The 21,544-nt window shown below is 47.2% G+C and overlaps 1 protein-coding gene across 1 annotated transcript in view; it reads left to right on the forward strand.

Annotated features, from left to right (window-relative positions):
• Positions 1–2,475, forward strand: part of PDZRN3 (PDZ domain containing ring finger 3) — a 230,479-nt gene extending 228,004 nt beyond the window's left edge. The window contains exon 10 of the mRNA XM_004581628.4: positions 487–2,475. Within this exon, the coding sequence (XP_004581685.2) occupies positions 487–2,049 (1,563 nt within the window). The 3' untranslated portion in view covers positions 2,050–2,475. The remainder of the gene's footprint in view (positions 1–486) is intronic.
• The last annotated feature ends 19,069 nt before the right edge of the window (positions 2,476–21,544 follow it).

Consider the following 21,544-nt stretch of genomic DNA (forward strand, 5'->3'; position numbering starts at 1 on the left):
GAACACGAGGGAGATGCAAACAGATCCTCTGTGTGACCAGGCTTTTAAAGCTGACCTTCTGAGAGCTGTTTAAAAAGCCCATGTGCGGATGTGAGCGTTTTCCAAAGTAGGGGCAGTCTCAGTTGAACCTGGGCTGGCGAGCTCACCCTCCTGTACTTCCATCCATTGTCAGGCTCGGCATCACCCAGGGGAACCCCTTTTGGAGCTAACGGAGGCCAGTCAAGCATCCTGCTACCCAGTCGCCCCGTAGTTAGAGACATTCCCTGACATAAGGCAACTGGTACCCTCATTTACAGTGAGAAAACGGAGCCACACCGCCAAGGGTCAGAGACGTCCAATTAGACAGAAGGAGGGTGGGCTTATTCCAGTCCTGCTCTCAGGCTTAGAAACTTAGGGGGCTGCCCTATGCGGGAACATGGGTCCCTTCAGGAGGTCGGGCAGGTTGCTGTGCCCCACACTGACCCTTCCGTGCCTTCCCTTGTATAGAAGAAACATGAGGAGGACGGAGGAACCACGGACACTGCCACCATCCTGTCCAACCAGCATGAGAAGGACAGCGGGGTGGGACGCACGGACGAGAGCACGCGCAACGACGAGAGCTCAGAGCAGGAGAACAACGGGGACGATGCCCCGGCAGCATCCGCCGCGGCACTGCCGGGCCACAGGAAGCTCAGCTGCAGCCAGGACACCCTGGGCAGCGGCGACCTGCCCTTCAGCAACGAATCCTTCGTGTCAGCCGACTGCACGGACGCAGACTACCTGGGTATCCCGGTGGACGAGTGCGAGCGCTTCCGCGAGCTCCTGGAGCTCAAGTGCCGGGCGGGCAGCGTCGGGCCCTGCAGTCCCTACTATTCTGGCAGTGGCCTAGACGCTGCCAAGAGCGACCCCGAGAGCGTGGACCAAGAGCTGGCGCTGCTGAACGAGGAGCTGCGCAGCATCGAGCTGGAGTGCCTAAGCCTGGCCCGCGCGCACCGGGCGCCGCCACTGCGCGAGCCAGGCCGCGAGCCCTGGGCGCTGCCCCACGGAGGCCTGCGCACCTGCAACCCTGGCGCTGATGCGCGCCGCCGCGAGCTCTCGGACATCACCGAGCTGCCGGAGAGGTCCGACAAGGACAGCTCGAGCGCCTATAACACGGGCGAGAGCTGCCGCAGCACACCACTCGCGTTGGAGATCTCGCCCGACAACTCCCTGCGGAGGGTGGCCGAGGGTCTGGGCCGCCCGCGCGGCGAGGGTCTCGCCGAAGTCCCCGGGCCGGCTGCCAACAGCCTACTGGCCATCACCGAAGACCCCGAGCTTGGCTCCCCTACCTACGGCTCTTCGGCAGCCGCGGAGTCCGGCCCCGGCCAGGTCCCTGAGGGTCACGAGCGCAGGGCAGCCGACAACAGCCGCAGCCCCGCGGGCAGCCCTACACCGGGCGCGGCACACGCAGCCACGTGCCCACACTCGCCTTACAAGCACGCACACATCCCGGCGCACGCACGCCACTACCAGAGTTACATGCAGTTGATCCAACAGAAATCGGCCGTGGAGTATGCTCAGAGCCAGGTGAGCCTGCTGAGCGTGTGTAAGGACCTGGGTCCCAGCGGCGCCTCGGAGCCGAGGATGCAGTGGAAAGTGAAGGTGCGCAGCGACGGCACGCGCTACATCACCAAGAGGCCGGTCCGCGACCGCCTGCTGCGCGAGCGCGCGCTCAAGATCCGCGAGGAACGCAGCGGCCTCACCACGGACGACGACGCCGCCAGCGAGCTCAAGACCGGGCGCTACTGGAGCAAGGAAGAGCGCAAGCAGCACGTGGTGCGCGCCCGCGAGCAGCGGCGCCGGCGTGAGCTCATGATGCAGAGCCGCCTGGACTGCCTCCGCGAGCAGCACGCGGCCGACGAGCGCCGGGAACTGAGCATCCTGGAACTGAGCCACAAGAAGATGATGAAGAAGAGGAACAAGAAGATCTTCGACAACTGGATGACCATCCAGGAACTGCTCACGCACGGCACCAAGTCTCCGGACGGCACGAGGGTGTACAACGCCTTCCTGTCGGTAACGACGGTATAACTGGCCGTGCGTTCCTGGGAGCTGTGTACATACCAAGAGACCACTCCGGGTGGGGGCAAGAGAGACACACACCTGCCTCGTTCAATGCGGCAGGCTCCTTGTACATACGACGAGCGCGGCCACCGTGTCTATAGTCCAGATAGGGCACCGCCCTCAGCGCTGGGTGCCATAGCTCTATTTTAAGCGGAGGGACAAAGCACACCCTTCCCTACCTTGGAGGTCAATGTTAACAGCTTTTTTTGCGAATAGCGGTTGTACTTTTTTACCTGGTACCTTTTACATAAAAGTGTTTTAAATTTCAGAAAGATCTTTTATGAAGCTTTCACAGAATAATTTCTTTAAACTATATTCATATAAAAAAAAGTTAAACGTGCTGTTTTTTTCCTGCCTAAAACACAAATGCGATTGCCAGCCTGTATTTTTAATGGCTCCCTTCTATTTTATAACGTTGCTTCGCTGAACGTGTTTCATACGAGTGACCATTAATATATTATGTGGGTCGAGGTTTCAACTCCAAGCCACGGAACCCTGTGCGGCAGGTTTGACTCCCTCACTGGGAACACCAGCCTGCCGCTGTGAAAGGTTGGGAGATGAGGTTTCTCGGAAGAGTCTCGAGGTTTGGAAAGAACGCAGGATATCTTGCGGCTTTATGAAAGCTTACGGCATGTTTGCAAACAGTGCAGCCCGTTGGAAGAATTTGCATGCAAAGGAAACTGTGGAATTTCAAGTGCTCATCATCGTAGTAAACCTTGGCTTTGTAGATTTGAAGGCACAGACTTCTACAAGTTCATGAAATCATACTTAGTCGCAAACATTAAGTAAATGAAGTTAAAATAAATTATTTTCTATTTGAAATGTCTTTCCTGTGATTTCTCAGTTTGCGTTCTTGCTTGTAAGATGGTGTCTGTCTGCTCCTTGGTCACATTACCCACTGCTTTGGAAGGAGTGAAATCTTTCAGACAAGCTGGTTCCTTCGCTCAGCCCAGAACCCAGAGACAAAAAGCCACGGTCTAGCAGGGAAGAATAAGCAATCAGTGACACCATATGATCCTGCGCTCCAACTGCCTGTCTTACGCAAAGCTCCAACCTGGCCCAAGAGCCTAGAGGCTAGAGCTGTAACAAGTTGATCCATCAGGGTCCTGTTGACTGCAGAATCTTGGTTTATGCCTGTCACTATTCCGGATTGGGAGCTTGTGTCAGATGCACCTGCCGATTAGGTATTGCTTCCAGGGATTCAGGGGTGATATCTTTCAGACACCTGCCAGCATTTCTAAGCAGTGATGTTCCCTGATTATAAGGTGTTCACCCACTTCAGTTATAACACCTACTGGAAAAAATGTTTTTGTTTTGTTTTTAAAAAGAGGAGATTCGGAGAGGCATCATTTGCATTTGTCGTGATGCCTGGCACCTGGTGGACTTACTCCGTAATCTGAGTGATGTTCTGATTGCAGTGACCTAGTGGTTTAGGCAGCTCAAAAATAGACCCAGTTTGAACCAAAACCCTCTCCTTTTGGGGCCAGCATCTTGAGACTAATTAGTACTCACACATATAATAAAGCAACTTAATGAAAATAAAACACTGAAACACTTACTCCTCGCTATTAAGATGTCTGTTCATTATTCCCCCCAGAACTGCACATTGCTAAGATAATTATGTCTACTGCATTATTCTAATCAACCCTCCAAGGTGAAATTTTTGCACAGTGGTCTATTTGAGAGCCATAGTTTTCTGCGCTCTCTGGGGTTCATCTTCGGATAGAAATGGGTCCTCAGCTCGCAGGAGGAGCATTGTCCTGCCAACCCACCATACCCAGCACTCCTCGATCCTCTCCGTGCTTTCCTGGTTGGTGTTTCACAGAAAGAAAACACCAGCCAGATGAGGTCTAACTTGCCATGAGGCCTATGGAAATAGTCAAGTTTATTTGGGGAAGCAGATTTCCTCCCCTTGTGTGTTCTTCATAAAGGTTAGAAGGGCACACGTGACCTCAAGAACAAAGATTTCCCCGTTCCAAACAGTGATGCAGTGGCAAGATCAAGTGGAAGGATCCGTGTGCTCCTCGGGGACCTCTGGATTTAGGGGTCAACCTGCACACTAACTAAAAGGTAGATGGAGGTAATAACATTCAACACCAACTCTAGAGCCTTGAATTCCAAGTTGTGTTTTTAAATCGTTTTATCATCTGGATATGCTTTGTCATAACTTGCAAAGTAATCTAAGATTTCAGCAATCTGATTTAGCAGATCAGCTCCTAAAAGGCATAGTAAGTGACCTTGGAAATCATCACATTTTAAAAATCTATTGATTTGTTTCTTTTGAAAGAGTTGCAGAGAGAAGGAGAGTGATCTTTCATCCGCTAGCTCACTCCCTAGATGAGTACTGGGCTAGGCAGAAGCCAGGAGCCAGGAGCTCCATCTGGGCTCCCATGTGGGTAGCAGGGGCCCCAGCACTTGAACCATCTTCTGCTACTTTTCCCAGGTAGTTAGCAGGGAGCTGGATCGGAAGTGGAGCAGCCAGGACATGAACCAGTGCACTTATGGGATGCCAGTGTTGCAATTCCCTGTAGAAACATTTCTGAGCTGTGATCAAGTTAAGGGATTTACCTGGGGAATAATGATGAGATGATTTGCAACTTTCTTTCCCCTGAATGGGAAATCTCACCTTCAGTGCAAACAGAACACACACTACAACATAACTTTCAACCACCTTTGTTGCCTATACCTGATTTTGTGGGCCCGCTTAAGAATCTGATGGAAACTACAGGTTCTCTTGCAGTGTGTGTGTGTGTGTGTGTGTGTGTGTGTGTCTGTGTGCATGCTAACAGTGAATTACATGTAAATAAGTTGTACATCATTTACATAAGGGCCAACTAAAGCTGGTGACTCTAGAAGCGTGTTTTTCAAGCTTTTGATTTCAGTTGCATTGACTATTTAATTTTAATGCCCACTTTTAATATCAAAAACGTACATATTTCCTATTAGAATCACATTGTTTAAGGCAATTAAAATTCAACGAACCATTCCTACCTATACTCTTGAAATCATTGCGCTAAATGGGTTTTTTTTTTTACACACATAGCCAAATACATTTAGGAAGGATGAGTGCATATTCTCCATGGGGGCCTTTCCACTGGCTGGATAACTCGAGTTTAATTCTGGCATACAAAAGGAAGGAAAGAAAGGAGAACTCATTGGTTGTTTAGAACTGTACTGTTTAATACAGCAGCCATGTCTGGCCATTACACTTAAAATATGGTTAGTCTAGGGAGTGGAAATTTAGCCTAGCAGTTACAGTATTTGTGTTACATACTGGAGGACTTGGTTCGAGTCCCAGCTGCAGCTTTCCAACATCGTGCATGGGAGGCAGCAGTGGTGGCTTGCGTGGTTGGGTCCGTGCTTGGTTTGAGTTCCCGGCTCCTAGCTCAGCCCAAGCCAAATTGCATGCATTGGAGAAGTATACCATCCAATGGGAGCTGTCCATCTCTCTGCCTCTCAGCTAAAGAGTTTTGCTTTTTTAATTTACACTTGGTGTGAATTAAAATATTCCATGAAGTAGATTTTAAAGATCTAGTGTTGAAAGAGAACTTATTTTGATATTTTTAGTGCATGCTGACATAACATTTTGCATGTGTTGGCTGCAATCTTATGAGTAATACTGTTTTGCCTTTTACTTTTTAAAATGAATTGTGAGGGAATGTTGTGCTCCATCTACGGCACTTCAATCAGACAGCGCTGAAGCCGAGAGCATCAGGCACATACATGGAAAACACTTGAACTCCTCATCTCACTAACTCTATGGAGCGATTCTGCAGGGCAGGTGGTCTGATCAACAGTGGAGACCCCGGTGAAGAACTGTGCCCTGTGAGTGGAGAGATGTGATTTGAATTTGCATCTACCTGATGCCAAACCCTTTGCTTCTCACCACGGAGCCTCCAAGGACCCAGGGAGCGTCTGCAAGCATGTTGACACTATGCTAATATGTGTAATCTAATCATGATTACAATAGAAGAAATGATTTCAAAGTGATAAGCATTTCATTCAGTTCCCTTTGAGTTCTCAATTACTGAAAATACGGACTCTTGGCAAGAACGCACAACAACACAGAAAACTATAGGGATGTGGAGCACAAAAAAAGCTTTTCATCTTCTAAATGAAAACAGGCGCTTTCCAGTAGCACAAATCACAAATACGATGCCGCAGAAGTATGCACTGCTTAGGGAATACGAGTCGGAGAACTAATTAAGATTATAAATGGAAGTATGAAAATTAACCAAATAATTATCCCTTTGTAGCCTTCAGAAAGAAGTAGGTTACAGGTTACGTGTTAGCAAAGGGGCCCAAAACCAAGGAGGCGAATGCAGTTCTGCCACCAGCAATTACAGCTCTCGCTTTTATTTCTGTTTCCCAGTTGTTCTAAGTATTTTAGGATTTCTGTGGTGCATCAACTAATTAAAAAGAAATCACTAAAGCCAAGATAAGATGCAAGAATTCTCTCAGCAAACGCTGTAGTTTTCAGTTTTGATTAAATGCGAATTCCCTTAAGCAGTTACAGAACAAACTGTGACTCTTTGGGTTTCATTCAAACGGGCTTTTCTGCTTAAATGATCCATTTTTCTCTAGCTTCCAGTTGCAGCTAATCCTGAAAGCACAGAGCCTACAGGGGTTCTAATGTGGTTTTTTCCCTTTCAGTGGCAGAAAGCTGACCTCCTCGCACTCAGCATCCTTTTAAAAAAGAAAAATGGAGATTTAATGACCCTTCTTTCAAGGGGACCATTGCAAATTTCAACTTGCTCACCAATTTACTGAGCCTGGCACAAATCCTCAAAAGTCAAATTATACTCCCTGGACCTCACTGGAGTCTCAAAAATATACCGGGGCTAAATTAGCTGGGATGTTTCATCCTGCAAACATTGCAAACATTCTCGGTCTTGTTTGGCCTTGTTTTTGTCTAGGATTGATTTGTTTATTTGAAAGGCAAAGTGACAGGGAGGAGGGAGAGACAAAGAAAGATCTTCCATCTGCTAGGTCACTCCCCAAAGGGCCACAGCAGCCAGGGGCTGAACCAGGCAGAAGGCAGGAGGGAGGAACTCCCTCTGGAGCAGAGAGCCTCCTACTTGGATCATCTCCTGCTGCTATCCCAGGAGCATTATCAAGGAGCTGGACCAGAAGGGGAGCAGCTGGGACTCAAACCAGCCCTCCAATGCTATGCTGACATGGCAAGCAGTGGCTTGACTCGCTGTGCCACAAACACTGTCTGTCAGCCGTTGGGATTTCATGAGCCAACCTTAGCTTGAAGGAATCCAGATTGGTCTTCTTGCTTCCAGCAGAAATGCTTCAGCCAGTAGCTACCATGTGTTCATCCGGTATAGGAGCATGGGAGGTCCTCCTAGAGCTTATTGTCTAGTGGGGGCAAGCAAGCCATAGCCCAGACACCCCACCAATACTTACCCACATTTCAACAAACTTGGAGTGGGGCCAGATGATGAGCCCATACTGTGTGTGTTTAAAGAGGGTTTGCCCGGGGGGAAAAAAAAACCTGCAACCATTGATATGAGAGCCAGTGGATGGATGTGAATTAATTAGGCAAGGATAGCAAATGTCACACAGAGGCAGTGTCATGTGCAAAGGTCCTGGGGTGGCAGTCACTAGTCTTACTTGAAACAAAAATAGCATGACTTGGGCACCAGGAAACACTGGAGAAGAGAATTAAGATCATGAGGTATAAACAGATGGGAAGGGGTCAGAAGGAGCCAGCTACTGTGTGAGCATGAATACTCCTGGACATAGGTAGCATTTATGGAGCACTAACAGTGCCAGGCTACTCTGCTACATGGGTTTCATGGGCTTTCTGCCTTACCCATAAGTAATGCAGGAGCCAGGGAAGATGTCATCATTATTTCACACACAAAGAAGTAAAAGCAACTTAGATCAGCCGGCTGGGATAGGTGGCCCAGGGCAGAAGGGAACCCAACTCTGTCCAACGCTTAACTTCACTGCAGGGAAGCAGCAAGTCACTCCCGGATTTCACCTTGGGGAAGACTCACGGAGCCGTGGGCTGACCACTTCATGCTCTGCTGTTTCCCACTCGGGACTTGCTCCATCTAGAAGCATGCTGCTCCTCATTTCTCAGCAACAGCAGACGCTATGCTCAACAGGCAGAGTCAGCTCCTATCTACAAAGTCAGCCAAGATGGACAGAGCATACTTCCCTCTCCAGGGCTCCAATCCCCATGAGACAGACACAGCTCATTTTTGCATCTCATCAGCTGCAGCCCTTTCTACCTCTACTACTCTTGGAATGGGGAAGGTACTGATCGGATGATCCCAGGGAGTACACAGGCAAGCCAGCCACTTAGGTGGATTTAGGTTCACAGAGCATCCCCTAAAGCACCTCTCGTGAACTGGGCCTGGCTGTGTCCGGTGGGGGATTCCACAGGGAAGCGGGCAGCTTTGCTACATTGCTGCCAACCTGCTCAGCTCCACCTTCCCTCATCAACAGAGGCTACAAGGTTCCAAAGGCACTGAAGTTCCTCCACATGGCAAATTGGGTGCACACATAACACAGCAGGGCTAAATAAATTCCCAGTTAATTGTAATTTAAGCTTTTCCATTTTCCAAGAGGCAGGGGGCTGCAGACACGCAATGGTGGGTTTTGCAAATGCCTGACAGTTACTCAGAGCAAACAAAGCCTGCTTGACGGGTCTTGGAGCAGCTGAACAAAGGTGCTTGGGTTGCAGTGGGAAAGTGGGTCTTACTATGAGAAACATCTGCAGGATAGCCAATGCCTTCAGAAGTTGCCGATTGAAACCAAGACTTTGTTACCTTCGTAACATGGGCATGTCTGCTCTCTGGGTGCCTGGCCACCAATGTTTTCCCTGATGCTCTTTGTGATGCTCTTTACAAAAATGGGGAGATCTGTTTCTACCTTTTCATCCATGACTCGTCATGCTTCCTGTTTTGAAGATTTATTTATTTGCTTGATTATTAATTTGCTTATTTATTGATTTGAAAGACTAGTATGTGAGAAACAGAGAGAGAAAGGGAGAGAGAGAGAGAGAGAGAGAGAGAGAGAGAGAGAGAGAGAGAGATGCTCCACCCACTGATTCACTTCCCAAACAATCCAATAGGTGCAACTGGTCTGGGCTGAAACTAGGAGCCCAGAACTCCATCCTGCTCTTCCACATGGAGGCAGGGGCTCAGATACTATCTTCTGCTAACTTCCAAGGCAGGAAGCTGGATCAGCAGTGGAGCAGCCAGGACTGGAACAAGCCCTCCAATATGGGACGCCAGTGTCACAGGTGACAGCTTAGCCCACTGCACCACGAGGCAAGCCCCTGACACTTCTGCTATCCTCATTTTATCCGACCGTCAGCTCTTCAGTAACCGCCTAAAGTATCACACTCTTGTTTCCCTTATGAACAACAGGTGCAGTTTACAAATTTACACTTGGTGTGTATTTCTTCATTCATCTGTGTCCTTCGGACACTGTTCCTAGAAAAATGTTGTTATACATGTTCTGCACTTGGAAACATAACCAAGCGTTGAATGGATTTCTTGAAACCCAGACAAGTGAAGTTCGTCAATATTCAGTCTTTGTGAAGAGAAGAGATCTGCAAGGAAGCTGCATCTACCACCAAAGCCAATCAGCGTGTGCAAGGCATTGCTAAGCGGTGGGCCAGGACGCACACCTTCACATGAGCTGTGGGAGATGTCATCCAGCAGCCAGCCAGGTGCTCATATGATACCCAAATGCTTTCTTGTCTCTTTAGGATTTATTTATTTCACTTCAAAGTCAGAGTTATAGAAAGAGAGGGAGAGCTCTTCCATCTGCTGAATCACTTGCCAAAAGGCTGCAGTGAACAGAACCGGGCCAGTCCAATGTCAGGAGCTTCTTTCGGGTCTTACACACAGGTAAGGGGCCCAAGGATCTGGGGCCATCCTTTGCTGCTTTCTCAGGCCATTATTAGCAGGGATCTGGATGGGAAGTGGGACAGTCAGGACTCAAACCTGCACCCATATGGGATGCTGGCAGTACAGGTGGATTATCCTGCTGTGCCATCCCACTGGTGCCTGTTTCTTATTTTTGACACAAAGGCACTTTTATAATTTAAGGAGAAGTTACAGAGAATGCACACGATGTTGCATATAAGATAGGAGATTCACAGACTTGCTATGCTGCATTAAGCAAAGAGACAATAAATGATGATTCAATTTCCTATTCCAAAAAAAGTCATCTTTATGACCTTGGACTTGGCAATAGATACTTAGATAAGACACACAAAGCACAAGCAATGAAACTGAAAATAGATACACTGGTGGACATTTTGTACACAAAGGACTTTATTAAGAAAATGGGAAAATAATCTATTGAATGAAAAAAATATGTGCAAACCATATATGATTGATAAGGGTCTGGCATTAGGAGTATACAATCTCCAGCCATTGTGGATGACAAGTACACCTTAATCCAACTTGGCAATAAAAAGATAACCCAGTGAGAACATAAGCCAAGGACTCCATTCCAAAACACATTTCTCCAAAAATGGTACAGAGATGAGCAATAAACTCATGAAAAGATGGTCATATTTAGGAACATGTAAACCCAACCCACAATGAGGTACCACCACCACCACATCATGTCGATTGGAGTGGCTTATTGGGGAGTGGGGGGGGGGGACAGAAAATAACAATGACGGTAAAGATGAGAAGAAGTGACTGTTCCCCCCCACCATTGCTGGGGATTGGAAACACCCAGCCACTCTGAAACACAGGGTAGTGCTTCTTCAAAAAATGAAATGTGGAATTACCTCTTAATTTGGCGAGTCTGAGGGAAGTGAAAAACAGAATCTGGAACATGTACTTATAGCAGTGCTGATCATAGCGTTATTCACAGCAACCAAAATATGGGGGGGTGGGACCTCACGTGCCTATCAACAGTTACATGAATAAACATAATGCTGTACACACCTGCAACGGAATTGAATCATAAAGAAGGATTGGAGTCCTGAAAATAAAAACATTTTGGAGAAAAGATAGCAGTGTTAACTTCATACTGCCAGTCTGTGCACTTAAGAAATAGTTAAAATGGCAGATTCTATTTTGTTTATAGATATATAGCATACATTACATAATCTTGAACATACAATCACAATTTTTAAAAACTCATGCTTTTGTAACCTTCACATAGACTTCTTATGACATTGATGATGGAGCACAGGATTATTCCAAGTCTTGTGAAGAACTGGGAAGAGCTATGGACACTCACCCCAAAGCGAACCCACTGGCCACATTTTACATCCAACCCCAGGAGGTAAAAAAAAAAAAGGAGGTGGAATTGCAAATCATAAGAAAATAAGCACAGGACCTGGGGAAGAACATGCATGAGAGCAGGAGGTCTCAAAGCAGAGCGCTGGGGCTGCAACTCCCGGGCTGCCCCTGGAAATGCTCTTCTTTGGATATCAAGTCAGATACCCAGATTCAGACACTCAGAGAAGGGACAGGCAGTCTGTTCTACCAAACTCTCCAGATGACCCCATGGGTACACGCTACAATTCGAGAAGTACTGCAAATAAACAGGGAGACAGACCATTCCTCCCGCCCTCATACTTGTCACTCTAGCTCTTCAAACAGCTGCTAGACATAATAGGCACATTGTCAAGCATTATAAACAAACGGACAAGCAATTGACCTGGGATGATCTACTTTAAGATGGGTTGTCACAGAAGACCTCAAAATATTGCAGCTGAGACCAAACGTTTAAAAGCCAGCCATGCACAACTGGGGACAAGAACATGCCAGGCTAACTGACACAGCAAGAGGAAAGGTCCTAAGTAGGTGAGAACTTTTCTCTAGGAATAGAGTGCTTGACCAGGCAAGCTCAGGAGTCTGCAATCCAAGGAACACGGGGTGGCTGGGCTCTGAGCCTGACTCCCTGCTGACACACCTGCCTTTGCTCTGAGAACAATCGCCTTTCTTGTTCAACACTACATGAGAAACCGCACAGAGGGGAGGTCCGTGTGCACATGAGGCATCCTTTACAGAGTCCGGTTTGTTCTCCTGGCAGGATGAACTCCCAGTGACCCTGGACAAAGGGACTCCCAGGTGTCTCACTGAGCAAGGAGGCGGAAGTAGGGTTGCGCACGGGGCTCTGACCTTCCACAATTTACTCTGAAGTTAGCCCAGTCCTCCTCATTTCAGACAATAACAAAAAAAAAAAAAAAAAAAGACGGCTCCAAGACAAATTCAAGATGGCATCATAAAACGTGGATGAAAGCATAAGAAAGACAGCAGTGACAAAAATAACCGGAACTTTCCAAGCTACGGGAGCCAGAGCTAGGGACTTGGAGCCAAGTCACTGCAGAAGCACGCTAGATCACTCAGATGTAGTTCAAGGCTGGTCCACACTGAAAAGCCGCCAGCCAAAGCAGCACAAAGAGACCGCCAGCCTCGCCACCACTGCTTGGCATTTCATGCCTAGGACACCAGCTTTTCCTCAATTACGCCCAACAGGAAAATGTCCTTGGCTGTGTTTGTTAAAGTTTAAAAACACTTTCATATAGTTACCAGAGATACCGTTTAGGCTATGAAGAGTCAATAAAAAAAAAAAAAAAGGTCTATTATGCTGTGATAGCCTGCCAATATCCACAATGTTCTCACTTGTTGCAAAAGATTAGAACTTGGATGAGGGGTGAGTGTACTTTTTCTATAAAGGGACATATATAAATAGCATGACATACATGGGCCAAAGGACAAAATTAAGACTACTGTGTAGTACCTATGGAAGAAGGGAGAAAACAAGTTTTCACAATCTAAATTGCATAATAATCTTTCATAATATAAGTCTATTATTGAGAGGAGCAGAACTGGAGAGGAGAAACAAAATTTTGCTTACCTGAAATTCATGATTACATGTACTCACTGGTGAAAAGCATTCATAGCTCACCAGCCCCATGGACAGAGCAGCAGGCTGAACTGGGGTTAGGAGTTGTAGCTATAGTCTGTTATTTCCTGACTTAAACCATGTAGTATGAAGACTTCTCTAGAGAAACAGAACCCATAATGTGTGTGTGTACATATAGAGATGATGGATTACAATGTTACATATATGAGAGAGAGACAGTGAGATGTTAATGACATAAACACGTGGAACTGGCTGCCATGATTACAGAGGCAGGCAAGTCCCACAGGGTGTGGCAGAGTCCAGTAAGTCGGGGATCCAGGCAGTACTGTAACTCCAGTCCCACAGTGAGAACACCCGAGAATCAGGCAGAGCTGGGATTCAGTCTGAGTTTGAAAATAAGAAAGAAAGCAGATGAGGGACATCAGGCAGGAAGACCTCTCTTACTGTGTTCCGCTCTACCTGCTGGATTTGTCTCATTAAATTCACATCAGTGTTGGGGGGAAGGTGGGTGACCAAAGCAAGCCCCGGTGTCATCCAAAACATGCCATGCTTCTGGTGCTATGCAGCTATGACCTGGGCTCCCTACAGCTCACCTCTAGGTACTGCCCACAGCCCCCATTCCCAGCTTCCCATCAGGAATGGGAAAGCTGCGGTATTATTACAACTCGAGACCTCAAACTCCAAGGTGGGATGAAGTTGTGCCCCTTCTCCACCTGCCTAAGTTAACGTTCAAACCTCCCGTGGCCCAGGAGTATGATCTTTGGAATTTGGGTCTTTACAACAAAAATCAACGTGAAATCAAATGGACTCAAATCCAACCTTATGAGAGGGGAGGGAATTTGGAGACAGACACAAGGTGGGTGCCATGTGAAGACAAAGGCAAAGATGGAGGCAGTTCTAGAGGCCGAGAGCTGCCAGACATTGCCAGCAAACTTCAGAAGCCCAAAGAGAGATCAGTCCAGAGACTCATGGTCCTCCAAAGAACCGACACTCACCCCCACCCCCGGCCAGCACCTGGTCCTGGGACTTCTGGCTCCTGACCTGATGAGACAGTGGCTTTCTGTTGTTAATAGGAATTGTGCAACTTCACTATTGCCAGCCTAGGCACAGAGCTCAAGCATGGAACAGGGGGAATGTTCACCTTGGTCTCTATTTCTTCTGAAATTTCCTATTCCTCCTCTTGATTTCTCTCCAATAGTATCATCGCCAGGTTTTGGGGTATCTATTTAAAAAACAAATCATTTAATTGCTCTTCACAGCACTAGTTATGATATCTGTCTCCCACATTGGAGAACCCAGGCCAAAGGCTGTCTCTGTCGCTTCACGCCGTCTACTGGGTCATCCCAAAGGGATCACAGACATGGAAGACATGTGCCATCCAGGACAGGTGTTTATGCTAGTGGATGGGGAATCTCTCTCTCTCTCTTCTTCTTCCTTTCCTTGTTTCTTTCCCTCCCTCTGTTCCTCAAGTAAATAAATGAAAAATTAAAAATAAATTCAGTGTGAGCCTGGCACAGTAGCCTAGTGCCAAAAGTCCTTGCCTTGCTCGTGCTGGGATCCCATATGGGCACTGGTTCTATTTCCAGCAGACCCGCTTCCCATCTAGCTCACTGCTTGAGGCCTGGGAAAGCAGTTGAGGATGGTCCAAGTCCTTTGGACCCTGCACCTGCGTGGGAGACCCAGAAGAGGCTCCTTGCCCCTGGTTTTGGATCAGCTGAGTTCCGGCCGTTGGAGCTGCTTAGGGAGTGAATTAACAGGCAGAAGATCCTCCTTTCTGGATGCAAAGTCTATATTGCAAAGCCTGTTGTAAATCCAGAAAGTTGATAAATACCAATTTTCATTTGATTGTGGGCATATAGGTAGCTGGGAGGCATGTGACGTCCCAGACAACTCCCTACAAGTTCCATGTGGGCCTCTTTTAGACAACTCCAGGCGAAGCATGGTAGGTCAGCTGTGGTTGGTCCATGTGCCACCCTGGCTGGCCTGTATGCCAAGTCCCCACTGTGCACTGCCTGGGCCTGCCTCCCAGGCCCCAGCAAGCTCCATGTCTTAGAAACCACACTTTCACACCACATTGTGACTTGGAACCAGCAATATGAGGAAATACCTGTTTGGCTGCAGCATGTACCCCTCCCGCTACTTTGAGACTGTTTCAATGTCTTTATCGTAAAATTAACATTAGGGGCCATTTCCACTCCCATCATGCGCCTGATGCCATGATACTTGTCATAGTCCCAAAAAGGGGCTGTCTTCTTTTCAATAATCCACTAGGGTTCACCCCTGACACCACCCCTAAACTGCTGGATGGTACAAAGAGATGGTTCAGCCAGACTGAGAGGAGGATTCCCTTTGTGGAGGGCTTCTTCTTGGGCGGCTTTTTGTTGGCTCCGCGCTTCCTTTGTTTGGAACCTTTTAGCATTTTGACTGTTTGCTTTCTCTTTCTGTCTCTTCCCTTAGCATCTGGATTCTCACTGTTGTTTTCCTCTGCATTAATCCTGCTTCCCTCCTCCCTGTATACCAATATGCCTGTGCCTTTGGATTTCTTCCTGCCTGGAGGGAAAACCCTACAGTAAGCCCAGCAGGAAGTCCCACACCTCAAGACTTCAGTGCAAACTTCTGTTGCTTTGCTTTTCTTTCCATAACACTCATTCACGTACCGCAGAGCCACAGAGTCAGAACCATAGTCAGAAAATGCTGACAATTCACTTTGAATAATGGAAAGCTTTTTAAAAAGATTATGATTATTTTTATTGGAAAAACAGATCAGATTTATGGAGAAAAGGAGAGACAGAGAGAAAGATCTTCTGTCCAATGGTTCACTCTCCCAAATCGCCACAACAGCTGAATGGATCTGAGGCCAAGAGCCAGGAGCTTCTTCTGGGTCTCCCACATGGGTATAGGGTTCCAGGCTTTGGGCCATCCTCTATCACTTTTGTAGGCTATAAGTAGGCAATTGGATGGGAAGTAGGACAGCCAGGACACAAATTGGCACCCATATAGGATCCAGGTGCTTGCAAGGGGAGGATTTAAGCACTGGACCATCGTGCCAAGCCCTGAATAATGGATAATTTCTTAAGTGAGATCCATGAGAGAAAAAGGAGTCAGCTGCCACCTAGCCATCCTGAGTCAGATCCAAGGTCTGCAGAAGAAAGAAATAGAGAGGGGGGAAAAAGGAGGGAAGGGAGGAAGGAAGGAAGGAAGGAGGGAGGGAATAAAGGAAGGAAGGAAGGAAGGAAGGAAGGAAGGAAGGAAGGAAGGAAGGAAAGAAAGAAAGAAAGAAAGAAAGAAAGAAAGAAAGAAAGAAAGAAAGAAAGAAAGAAAGAAAGAGAAAGAAAGAAAAGAAAGAAATTTATCATCATTAGGTCTCTACCTGACAAGAAATAACTAGTATTTTTTCAGAACCAGCTTTCAGCTCTCCCACACCAAAGAATCAAACTCTCCCGTGAAGATTTGTTAGGCAGTAAAAGCAAACAATTATTAGAAGCAGAAAAACCCAAAGAGCTTAAAATGTGATTAGCTTTGCTGATAAGAGTGTGGCATTGAGGTGACCATAAATTGTTGATAAGAGCCTTAAGCAGGCCTATCAGCAGGTGCAGCAGGATCAGAAAGCAAATAGAAACGGGATTCTTTGTTATTTGTTCCCCCAAAGAACCCTCTGGCCTAGGGCACACAGATAACTGGCCCCTACCTGGAAGTCAGGACCAGATAGTCAAACGGGTGTTATCTGGTCTGTGGACCGTGCAGGCACAGAAGGAGAGACCCAGGCTTTCTAAGGAAACATAACCCAGTGTGGCTGAATGTGCCAAAGGTCACATCAAGGGCTCCACCTTACAATCCAGTGCCTTTGTGTCTACATTCTCCTCCCGTGAGAGCAGTCCCCAAAGGCTATACAAGCCAGGTGAAATCAGAGGAGTTTAGGGACCACCCTGTCTCGGACCTGGGAGCAGGTGGAGGTGTCAACATTGTGGCAGCAATTTCTGTGCACTCCCTTAGCACTGCCTGGGTGCCACGCACTGAGCTGAGCCCTTGAGTCTCACTCCCAAGCCTGCAGGGGGTGAGCTTGTGCATATCCAGGGCTTCCAAGCCTCGGTGAGACTGAACAACCTGCTTGAGATCACATGCGCAGCAAGCGGCGAGCCTGGGAAGCACGCTTGGAATCCCACCAAAACCACGGTGTGGACTCCTTCACTGAGGGCATGGATCCAGGAAAGAAGTGGGCATCTCTAGGACTGTCTCTAGGCAGCAGGGAAAGACCTGCAACCAAAGGCAGGAACAACAAGGCCAGGTGCTGGCCTTAAATTGAGCACCTGGCTCCTTCCCTAAGCACTCGCCTCTCCTGCCTCATGCTTGGGTGAAAGAACAGCATGGAGTTTCTTGCACAACACTTGGAAAAAAAAATTCTGTCTTGGCCCCAAAGCTGGAGAACATTTTTTTTCCTGTTTATGGACAAAAATTGGCCCCAAACTCCTATAGTCTTTTCTTTCAATGATTTATTTATGCTTATTGGAAGGGTAGATTTACAGAAGGAAGGAGAGACAGAAAGATCCGTCTTTCTGGTTTGTTCCCCAAATGCCCCAGTGCCCAGGTGACTCAGCTGATCTGAAGTCAGGAGTTAGGAGCTTCTCCTGGGTCTCCCATGTGGGCCCCAATGACTTGGATCACCATCCACAGCTTTCCCAAGCCACAAGCAGGGAGCTGAATGGGAAGTGGAGCATCTGGGACATTAACCAGCACTTGCAGGTGAAGGATTAACCAATTGATCCAAAAATCCTATGGTATTGTTTTTCTCCTAGAAACAGTGCTTTGGTCATTTTTTCATGTCCATGAATAAGTGTCTGCAACACCATTTCTCACAAAGACACAGTGTGCATCATACGTACCATATGGACATAGGGAGCATCACACGGACACAGGCACATCACATGGACACATCACATGGACACAGTGTGCATCACATGGACACAGCACAGCACACATGGACACAGCGTACATCACATGGACACAGCACAGCACACATGGACACAGCGTACATCACATGGACACAGCATACATCACATGAACACAGCATATATCACATGGACACAACGTACATCACATGGACACAGCATATGTTCATTGGTTTCCTGAGCAGGGCCATTGCGACCATGGCTACATCCAGCGTGGTACTAGCCTTCCCAGCAGAAGGGTTACTGGACAGATGTCATGACTTTCCATTCCTAAAGTTCCTTTTGCATTTTGAGAGACCTCACTTCCCAAAAGGCCTTGCTGACTGACACCTATAGGGCTGGCTGAGATGTTTCAGCAGAGAACGTCCATGTCAGAAGGACCATTTGCACAATGTCTGTCTAGTTTTCCAGTTCTCTCTCCCCTGTTGGTGCCTTTCCATTTCTGTTACTCCCTTTCCCATCTGTTTCTTTGGTGACTTCTGCTTCAGGTTCCAGGCATGATGCTACCTCACTGGAGATCCTTTTAGATGGCAGGTTTCCCTTTTGCAAATGCACATAGCACTTTGGGGTTCTCCTTTCTGCTAAGTGTTTGTGGAAGTGGGAAGAATGTGTTTAATGTCTGTCCCCGATGGGAGACTCACAGCTCTGTGAGGACATAGGGCTTCCTTGCTCAGCACTGCGTGGCTGACACCTAGCACAGTGCATGAACGGATCACAGGTGCTTGAAGAGGTGTGACAAAGGGAGGGTGGAAAGAGAAGAGGAAGAAGACGAAGGCGAAGGGAGGGAGGAACAGAGAGGCAGATTGTCCACTAGAATCTTCCAGGGAACTGGGAAGGGGATAGAGAACTAGAGGGGAAAGTTATTTCATGATTTAGAATTTTCTGTTGACTCAATCAATGGGTCAAGTTTTCCCAGGTGCCTGTTAGCTTGTGTGTCAGAGGGCTACAGCAGTAGACAGGCAATAGACAAGGAACACAAGTCTGGTCAGGATTGTTTCAGACCCACAAGGCAGTACAGAGTTCATGTAGCAGGCACATCCAAGGGCTGGCGGCCATCAGGAGTAGCAGCCAGGGAGGGGCCCCCAAAGGAGGTGATGGGGAAGGAGGTGCCAACAGGTAGAACTGAGGGTAGTGACAGCACCTGGGCAGAATTCTCTGCAGGAGTGAAACAGGAGATTTTTTTAAAAAATAGTTGCAGTCACCACCATGCAAAGCTGAGGTGAAAACTTTTTTTTTTTAAGATTTATTCATTTTTTATTACAGCCAGATATACACAGAGGAGGAGAGACAGAGAGGAAGATCTTCCGTCCGATGATTCACTCCCCAAGTGAGCCGCAACGGGCCGATGCGCGCTGATCCGAAGCCGGGAACCTGGAACTTCTTCCGGGTCTCCCACGCGGGTGCAGTGTCCCAAGGCTTTGGGCCGTCCTCGACTGCTTTCCCAGGCCACAAGCAGGGAGCTGGATGGGAAGTGGAGCTGCCGGGATTAGAACCGGCACCCATATGGGATCCCGGGGCGTTCAAGGCGAGGACTTTAGCCTCTAGGCCATGCCGCTGGGCCAGTGAAAACTTCTTATTGGCTAAAATGGACTGCCACAGGGAGACCCTCCCTAGTATTCGGACAACTTCTAGAGTGTATTCCAAACCGAGTGGCTTCAAACATCAGGAATGGGCTCCTTTAGTGTTCCAAGTAGCCTGGAGTTGGATACACAGTTGCTGGCAGCTCCACGCACCCAATGAAGGCCCCACAGAGAATCAACTCTGGGTCTCTCTGAGCGTTCTGGGCTCATGGATGCAAGGCTCTAATCCCAACTCCAACACCACATGGGCTTTTTCACAATATCTTTGTTCTGTCATGTGTCTCTTTAGGATGCCTTGCAGGACTCCAGCTTGCTCAGATAACCTCAATCTGACGTGTGACGTGTGTCAAGATCCTGCCTCCTAATAAGGACACATCAGGGGTGCCAGAGTTTCAGACCTCAGCATTAATTGGGGAGGAGGTTCAAAGACAGCCTATGTTCATGGAAGCTGATGAGCTTTTTAAGAGCTTTAAGAATGGAGACTCTGGGGTTCCAAGCAGTAGACTCATGGCTAAAGTCTTTGCCTTGCATACGCCAGTATCCCATATGGGTGCCAGTTCCTGTCTTAGCGATCCCACTTCCCATCCAGCTCCCTGCTTGTGGCCTGGGAAAGCAGTGGAGGATGGCCCAGATTTTTTAAATAACTCCAGTTTCCTGGGCATCTCTTAATAAAGATTTAGAACGAAGTAAGGAATATTTTTGAGGAAAAAAAAACTCTGTATAATATTTTTACATCGGAGGATTCTGATCATTTTTTCTTACCTAAAAAAGGACCATTTTATTTTAATTTGAAACGCAGATTTAAACAGAAAGGTAGAGATACACATCTGTTACTTCACTCTCCAAATAACTGCAGTGGCTCGGAGCTGAGCCAACCTGAAGCCAGGAGTTTCTTCCAGGTCTCCCAAATGGGTGTAGAGTTTCAGAGACTTGCACCTTCCTTTGATATCTTCCCAGGTCACAAACAGGGAACTGGATGGGAAGTGGAGCAGCCAGGACACAAACCTGTTCCCATATGGGATGCTGGCACCACAGGTAGAGGATTAGCGTGCTACGCCATCTCCCAAACTCAACAAAGCTGTATTTCTTTAAAACAAAACAAAACAAAACAAAATAAAAAAAAAACACTGTTCATTTAAAAGAAAAAATAGAGGAGACAAAGATAGAGAGGAGAGAAAAGGAAAATCTTTCATCCACTGGTTCATGCCTCCTATGGTAGCAATACCCAGGGCTGGGCCAGCCTGGCATTTCCCACAAAGGTGGCCAGACCCTAAGTAATGGGCCATCTTTGCTTGCTTTCCCAGGTGCATTAGCAGGGAGCTGGGTCAGAGGCAGGATTGCTGGGATCTGAGCCAGTGCTCCTACATGGGATCCCGGCATCAGACAGTTTGACCCACGGCACCACAACGCTAGTTCCTTACATAGTTACGTTTTCAAAGAGAATTTACCCCGATCTTGTTACTGTATTATCCTTATAAATTCCAATTTGTAAGTGTGTACTGGAGAAGCTGATTTAGGCTTGCAATACTTAGGTTGTAATCTATCTTTAAAAATACACCATTTAAGAGACCTTAATACTCACCATATTAACCTAAGTTAATTTATTAACTTTGTAAGAACTACTTAGGTTCATGCAAAGTTTTGAAAACTCATACAATTGAAGTAAATAGAAACTCTTTAAAAATGAGCTTGAACGGTACCAGCTAATAAATGCCGTGTGAAGTGTTTTAAAGGTTTAATTAAGTTCAATAAATAAGCTCAAATAGTAAGCAAAGATTCTTTAATGAGATTGTTAAAATGTGAGATTTACAAATAGGATCATAAGATATATAAAATGTGAAAATAATTAGGACATTAATAAGCTGAATACTTCAAAAAAAATAGCTATTAGAATAGGCATTTCAGCTAGTGGTTAAAACGCCTACGTCCCATCCGCATCAGAATGATGGGGTTCGCTTCCTGACTCCAGCTTCCCACTCACACAGACTTGGGCAGGTGTACTTGAGGTGTACATTGACTGTGTACTTGAGTGTCCTCCCTCCACATGGGAGTCCCAAATTGAGTTCCTGGTTC

Source organism: Ochotona princeps, chromosome 21 (assembly GCF_030435755.1).
Source record: "Ochotona princeps isolate mOchPri1 chromosome 21, mOchPri1.hap1, whole genome shotgun sequence".
In the NCBI taxonomy this organism is placed as follows: Eukaryota; Metazoa; Chordata; class Mammalia; order Lagomorpha; family Ochotonidae; genus Ochotona; species Ochotona princeps.